This window comes from Lactuca sativa, chromosome 9, assembly GCF_002870075.4.
Source record: "Lactuca sativa cultivar Salinas chromosome 9, Lsat_Salinas_v11, whole genome shotgun sequence".
NCBI classification, from domain to species: domain Eukaryota; kingdom Viridiplantae; phylum Streptophyta; class Magnoliopsida; order Asterales; family Asteraceae; genus Lactuca; species Lactuca sativa.
The window spans coordinates 150,261,336-150,269,234 of NC_056631.2; the positions used below are offsets into that span (position 1 = coordinate 150,261,336).

At 35.6% G+C, this 7,899-nt stretch overlaps 1 protein-coding gene across 2 annotated transcripts; it reads right to left on the bottom strand.

Annotated features, from left to right (window-relative positions):
* Window positions 1-440: 440 nt before the first annotated feature.
* On the bottom strand, window positions 441-2,159 carry LOC111896407 (peroxidase N1). Of its 2 annotated transcripts, XM_023892401.3 has the most exons (3): window positions 1,742-2,157; window positions 1,351-1,513; window positions 441-1,236 (listed from the first exon to the last, which is right to left on the bottom strand). In XM_023892401.3, exons 1-3 carry the CDS (start codon window positions 2,135-2,137, stop codon window positions 818-820), a joined length of 978 nt encoding a protein of 325 aa, XP_023748169.2. In that variant the 5' UTR covers window positions 2,138-2,157; the 3' UTR covers window positions 441-817. The 2 variants fall into 2 exon arrangements, with proteins under 2 accessions (XP_023748169.2, XP_052623334.1); XM_052767374.1 differs by having other exon boundaries at window positions 441-1,513; window positions 1,742-2,159.
* Window positions 2,160-7,899: the final 5,740 nt, after the last annotated feature.

A 7,899-nucleotide genomic window follows, 5' to 3' on the forward strand; every position in this document is an offset into this window, starting at 1 on the left:
AGTGAGTTTTTTTCGAAAAAAAACTTCGTGTTTTATATATCATAATGGATCTCTATGGAAAGATGATGAAAAATCAAGAACAACGGTATACTCGGTTTTTTTTTCGATAAAAAATATGGCCTAAAAAAATTTAAACGAAAAAAAAAAAGATGAGTTTTTTTTATAAGGAAATGGATTTTTTTGATATAATCTGATGTGTTCTGTGCAGAGAAAGTCTTTGTGACCCATTGCTAGTAGGTACTGCCTTTCTTCTGGGTTGTTTTACTCTTCTGTTCCGGTTCAAGTGAGTGCTTGTGTACCGGAGATAATGTAAACATAGATAATGTAAACATATATACTTTTTAATTATATGAGAACATTGTTCACGTAATTTTACAATCTTGTTCTTCCTGATTAATAAGCTTAATATATGAAAAGCAAACTTGCAATTTCCTAGCCTGTAATTGCCAAGATGGTGGTTTCTTTGTATAAGAGATGAAATGAGGGTCAGACGAGTATATATGACCCCATAATATGGTCATTAATCTCGTGGATAGCTGAAACAGAATTCCAATATTACTTTTTTCATCTATTACAATTGCTTAATTACCAATACTCAAATAGCTAGCCCCATCGAGTATCTTAATTGAGGAGGTCCAACTCTTATTCCTAAAAGTACAAAAGGTTATTATCGTATATCCATGCTATATATAGCGTGTTCACATGCAATGAAATCCAACCCTACGAAAGAAGTTCTCGTAATTCAATGAAATACTAAAATCAACATATGACATGTCTATACAACACATGTTGATTTAATCGGCGCATCCATCAATGATCAATTAATTGCGTAACAGACCCTACGAATCTCTCCCTCATCCCCAGTCTTCACCCCAACATCACCCAACCTCACCATAGATTTCCCGAACTCGACACTGAATTTTGATTGTTGCTCTCTACTCCCTCCAAGAAACCATTCCACAAACCTTTGCGTTCGTGGGTCATTCCATAGCTGTGAGTCTGATTCAAGTATTCCCCTCCCGTTCTTTAGGTTTTCATAGTATGAAATGTCAAATTTGTGTACACTGCCTGTATCTAGGTCGACGCGGTTTGCATCATCGCCACCCTCTGGACACAGACTTCTAAGATGGGGAAGGAACGTTTGGTTGATAGCTGGATCGGGTCCATTGGTGCTATTGAAATTGTATAACCTGTAACAGAATAATTCACAGGCTGCTGTTCCAATCGTATGCCCTCCTGGGTGATCATGGAAACCCATAAACACATCCATGGATTTTTTAATTACTAGGTCAGTTCCATTTGTTATGTTATGACCATATACTGTTGTAGTATGTTTTGTACTCAACTTACCAGTAAGGGTTACTAGATCTTGAATGTTAAGTCCTTTCTCAGCGAACTTTTTAATTTGAACTTCAATGGAGTCCTTTCTACCAGGCAAGTTTGTAGCATCTGATTTCCGCGAAACTAATCCATCTCTGCGACCTGTACGCACTTCCCACCAGAATCCCCCACTCTGGAAAATATTGAAAAAAAATGGATTAATTACAAGTTTTAACCAAGGTAGATACAGCTTATTGTTCCATTGTTGCATCCTTAAATGTTTATTCACAATTTAACAACGTTGTGTAGGTTTTCTACTGATGATAGATGTGTAAGAATTCATTAACTTATCCAAAATATATGTTTTGTCAACTCCATAATGGTTGAAATAAAATAAGCATCAAAGGTAGGAATTAGTTACTTGCACCACAGAATCACGAGCAGCGAGGGCAAGAATGTCAGCACAGGAGACCACCCCCGGACAGATGGTTTCGAGTTGGGACTTTGCTGCATCGATGACTTCAAAGCCTCTCAATCGGTTATTAGGAGGTGCAGTTTTTTCACCATAAGACCCATCTAACAGGATAGATGCATCACAGCCACGGACAAAGCAATCATGGAAGAACATTCTTAATAAACCAGGTGCAATTGTGGTGTTGGAGTTGACGAATGACTGGACCACAGACTGCACGATGATTTCTGCCCTTGGGCATGTGGTCCGGTAGAATCCAACTCGTGTACCTTGGCCTATTGCCGAGGTGGCTAAAATGATTACAAACAAGATGGGTGTTTTGTTATTAGAATACTGGGCCTCCATCGCCACAAAGATTTGTGGGTAGTGGTTTAAGTGAAGGGTGGGAATTGGGATCACGTCTTTTATAGTGATTGGAGTGAGAGCTAAGCACATGTGGGGTTGCAAAAAATTAAGTAACGCCGACCACTATACATGCACAGCAAAGGAGGGGATGCAAAGATCCAAACTTTCTCATATTATATAGAGATCCACATCCTATAATTCTAGTTTAAAAGGAAAATGTGTTTTTTATCCGCTACTTCTTTATAAAGTTGTTGATATGACTTACAAGTATATATTCAGAATATCATATGTTTCCCAAGAAAAGTTTTCATCCAAAAGCGGTTTATAACTTTGGAAGAAATCCGATCCGGATGGGATTAAAAATCAGGTGTATATATGCAGCGCGTGAAGATGCAAATTTGTGTTTAACTTTTATAATCATTTTTATTTCCACCAATATGAAAATAATTATTTTAACCACATGTGATGAATAGTAAATTATATATATCGTTCATATGGATTGAGTTAATGTGTATTTTCTTTTTGGTTGGATAGTCTATATAGTATGTTTTGTTGCTGGTTTCGTCCATAACAACATAAAAAACTGCATTCCTCAACCCATCCCTTTTTATCTTGAAACATCCACCAACCCACTTTACCTCTCTAGCTTCATCAGCTTCATTCTAGTAAAAAAATTGAAGCATGCCGACATCATATTCCAGTGAAGAAAATCATACTCGAAACCATTCCGGATTGATAATCGAACTCCATGTTAGTGTATTGTTATAAATCATGTATTTGTATTATATTTCCGTCCATTGTATTTGTCCCTTTATCATGTAAACATGTATATATTATATTCTATCAATGAAAGATGATTTTATGGGAAAATACCAAGATTACATGGTATTAGAACAGTAACAAACCCACAAAATGTTTTTCCTCTTCTAAACCTAGAGGTTGCTTCTGTTAGTCGGTTGTCTTCTCTGATTCTCCTTCTCCGTTGTCTTTCATTGATCTTTCTTCCTTTACTGGATCGTCTTTTACTGGACCGTCTTCTACTATTTTTGATAAATCTTCCTCTATAATCAATATCAAACATGTCCCACTTGGTACTCAATTTGGATCATATGTACTACAACATTTGGCATGAACTTTTTGAAATCCATTGTAATGCATATGATGTGAGTGATCATCTTGAACATCCCCTAAGAAACATTCCCGAATATAAACTCAATAGATGCAATCGTTAAGACATGGATGTATGTCACTCTTGAAATCTGTCTTACACATCTGATCTTCCAAAAACAAACTACATATGATATTTCAGAGAATCTTGAAAAGGTTTTTCAAACAAAGCAAATAAGGTAATTCAACTGCAACGAACTCATAAATATCACTATTGGCGCCTCTATTAAGTACTACAATCGTATAAAAACCTCGTTGATCTTCTTGATAATATGGATGCCAAATTTCCGAAACCAAACCTTGTTGCTTACACTTTAAACCAGTTGTCTCCAAAATTTCGGGTTATTGCAACCACAATTCACCATCTTGATCCCTTACCCTAAGATTACACTCCAAACCAGTATAGTGAAAAAATCAGACTTTAATAAAAAAATCTTACTCTAGTAAAATACTGAACTCCAACACTACAAGGATAACACATAACAACGTCTTTTAACCTATCTCGACAACATGTCGTCGGGAAGTCCTGTACCGACAACATGTCGTCGGTAAAAAGTCTTCGGTATAAGTCGAAAAATTCTAGTGACACCATATTGAAAATCGTACTCCAAACCATTCCAAAGTGAAAAACGAACTCCAAACCATTCTAGTGAAAAAATTGAACTAAAGTAAAAAAATCTTACTCTAATATACGAACTCCAAAACTATAAGGATAACAGAGTATAGCGACATTTTTTTATGTCAGGAAGGCCCATGCCGATGACATGTCATCGGTAAAAGTCGAAAAAGTTGCTAAGATAGAAGCTGTTTGATTAGGTGCCTAAGCTCATAACTATAATTTGTATGTACTTTATTTGATTGTAGCATTGTCCTTTTGGGTTGCCTTCATCATAGCTACTTGACATGAGGACCTTTGGAGAAAGAGGTTAACAAGTTATTTATTAATATATTATAAGAATAATATATTAATTATAAATCATATTATTAAATTAGTAATTAATCATAATTTAATTTGATATTAATTTTAGAATTAAAGGAACTGATTGAAAGTACGAGAACTGGTTTTGCAAATCAATGATTGTTGCAGAGTTGGGCTAATGGACTCCTTAAGAAGGGAGTGGACGAAATCTATAGGAGGCCCTATAGGATTTCGTCCAAGGCTTCTTGATAGGAGGTCCATGGACTTCTTAATGTCTAAGCAATCAAATTAGGGTTTCCACCTGAAAACCCTAGTAGCCTCAACTATATAAAGACCCCCTTAGTATGTGATTTTCGGCCTATGCATTCTAAGAGCCCTACAAGAAATCTTGTGCTATGCAGACGACTCCTATCCAGACGACACATGTCGTCGCCAAAAGTCGACCTATACAGACGACATGTCGTCCGTAAAGGGTTTTCAAACGTTGACTCCCTGCCTTTGACCAGAAGAGTTATAGAGACGACAAGTCGTCTGTAAAACTCGGCGGGAAACGTGAAATTGTTGGCGGTATATCGAAAATATTTACAAACGAAATGTCGTCTGGAAAAGTGTCTAAAATAATAATTTCGATTTATTTTAATTCCTTGTAGCAAGAACCCAAAACGCCACCGTTTTTGTCATCCTATGTAGACGACATGTCATCGGTATAGGGTGATTTAAATTTAATTTCGATTTATTTTAATTCCTTGTAACAGGAAGTCAAAACGCCACAGTTTTTTTCATCCTATACTGACGACATGTCGTCGGTATAGGGTGATTTAAAATTAATTTAGATTTATTTATTTTCCTTGTTAAAGAAACTGGAAAACGATGTCGTTTCTTGTGCTATAGAGACGACATGTCGTCTGGAAAGGTGGGACCGATCCGTGTGATTTTATTTTTATTTTCTTTTATTTATTAATCATGTTAAGCGGAACGACAACGTATTGGGGTACCTATATAGATGACATGTCGTCTGTATAGTGTTTCCCTGTAACAAAACCCCATTTCAGCTTTCTGTTTGCAGTCGAGACCAGATCCTTTTTTCTCTCAAGGTTGTCAGCAATCGCAGGGTATTTCCAGGTCGAGTTCATCGGCCACTATAAAGGTAAAGTGTTTTGGTCCTTCATTGCTTCTTAATTTTTAATAACTTGTGCTTGATTTGTAATAATTTGGAGCCCTATATCTAAGCCCCATTTATCTATTGGCCAGCAAAAGGTTCAAGTTCTCCATAGAAAGGGATTTCCAGTGATTATCCAAAATCTAACACCGATTTTAAGCTTAGTATATTGATTTCCTTTTCCTGTGAACTACTGCAATCCACAGTGATGATTTTTTTTCAATAAAGCATGATATGTATATGCATTTGTTTATGCACCATAATGCTCCATAAATCTTAAATGTCTAAATGTTAAATATGTGAAAACAAGGTATAAGGCCACATTTTGCTTTTTTGCTTTCTAAGTGCATACAATGTTATATATTGGCCACATTTTGCTTTCTATGTGCATACAATGTTATATATTTTACTTATCTACAAGTAAAAGTGATGATAGAAGGCTATAAGATCTCTACAATTTGAGTTTATGTGCAACCTTATAGAACTAGCAAACAAACTTCATGTATATATTATGTTAAGTTAGAAACATTACCTTAAAAAGTATTATCTTGAGTTATTTGATGTAATTAGATGCTATTCTTTGTATTGTAAAGTGTTTAATATGGTTTCAAAGTGTTCAATTTTGTTAGTGACTTAATGTTGGTCATTGTGGCTTTAGCTTAATTAGGTTATTAATAGCAACATACTTTTAGTAATTTTAAAATAATTATGAAGTAAAGGTGAATTACTTAAAATCAAATTAAATTAGTTTTAAAATCAAATTAATATTAATATTAAAATTAAATTAAATTAAATATAAAATCAAATTAATATGATTTTCTTATTAAAACACGTTGAATCGTTGATTTTTAGTTTAAGTTTCTTCTTCATAACCATTATGAATACTCTATCCAATTAATCTAATTTTTACTTTTCGAATATATTTTTTTATGTACTTGTGAATACTCTATCCGTTCTCGGGTATATATTTACTTATCTAGCACAAATACAATCTAACTTTCGATAACTACATATATAAAATAATATTTAAATGTGAAACAGCGATGATGATCGATAAGAGTTGGATTAGAGATAACCGAATGTCTTCAAAATACTTGGAAGGTCTTAAAAACTTTATGAAGATTGTTGAGAAACATTGTTTAACGTCCATAGATCCGGGCTAGTCAATTTAGAGGCAATAAGTGCCGAAAACGTCCTTTTGGCAAAAGATTATTTAGAATAAATAATCTGAACAAAGTTGTAGTATATATTACAAGGTTTCCGTACATATAAAGAATGCCAAAATCCAAGTTATAACGAAAAGGTTATGACCCGTCGAAGTTTTTCGGCAAAACCGGCACGGCACCGGGAAGCGTAAATAGTGAATTTACGATAGAGCGAGATTTAGCCTTAGTGATATAAATGAAAGTCGTAGAATATGTTAAACCTAGAAAATCCATAAAAAGAACGCCCAAATCTAACTTCGTATGAAGAAGTTATGATTTTTCTAAGATTCGGCTTAGTGGTGCACAACCCGAAACTCAAATTTTAGTTCGAGCAGTTTTTGGCTTACGCGACCTAAATGAGAGTTGAAGATCTCATTAGTAGGAACTCAACGGTAAAAATACATACGAAAACGGAGTCCGTATGAAGGAGTTACGAATTCTTCGCGGTCATTTAGTAGTCTAATATCCTCCTACTGTTAAATTTAAGATCGGTCGAGAATTAGCCGACGGAGTCTAAACGAAAGTTGTAGATCTTGATTTTACCTACGCGTGGATGTAAAGAACGTCAAAAACAGAGCTCGTATGCGAAAGTTACAGGGTTTAGAAGTCGGCAGGGTGCTGCACAAGGGGTGACGTGGCTGAATATGGGTCAAGGCTTTCTCCCCAAGGAAAGCCATCAGATGATGACACGTGGAACCAACTCGGCGGGTAGGTCCTCCTACTCGGCGAGTTCGTCAGGATCTCACCCTATAAATAGAAGTGTCGGGTTTCTTTCATTTTCTCACACCTTTCCCCACTTCTTTCTCTCTCTACACTCTCTCTCTAGCCTACCTTAAGCCCCCTAAAGCTTAGGTAAACCCCCTAGCACCCGAAGGAAGCCCCGAGGCTCCCGGAGTCCCAAGAAAAGAGCCTTTCGGCTCGGAAACACTGCTCCAGCGAAGCCCGGTTTTCGAGAAAACCCGCTGTAAGTGAGCCACGCCTACCCTATCTTTAGTATAGCTTATGTTTTAATATAGTAATGTTATTAGGACCTTATCATAAGTATTTGGGCTATTATTATGAGTTATATTGATTGTTATTTAATGCTTATATAAGAATAATAATAATAATAATAATAATAATAATAATAATAATAATAATAATAATAGCTAGACTATTAATTAGTCGCGGTTATCGTTAGACTAAACCCTAGTGGTATTGATACTAGGTTTTATCGAAGGAAATCGTTTTGAGAGTATCGAAGCGCCGTCCGAGTGCTGAGTCACCACCTTTCAAGTGAGTGCATGGTCCCTTTCATCTTACCATAGATATG

What these genes read in the sequence shown, in the direction of transcription:
- LOC111896407 (XM_052767374.1), bottom strand. Translation starts at nt 2,137, where the DNA reads ATGGAGGCCCAGTATTCTAATAACAAAACACCCATCTTGTTTGTAATC. An exon ending in CTCGTGATTCTGTGGTGCAA is followed by an intron (nt 1,514 to 1,741) that starts GTAACTAATTCC and finishes AATATTTTCCAG; the next exon opens with AGTGGGGGATTCTGGTGGGA.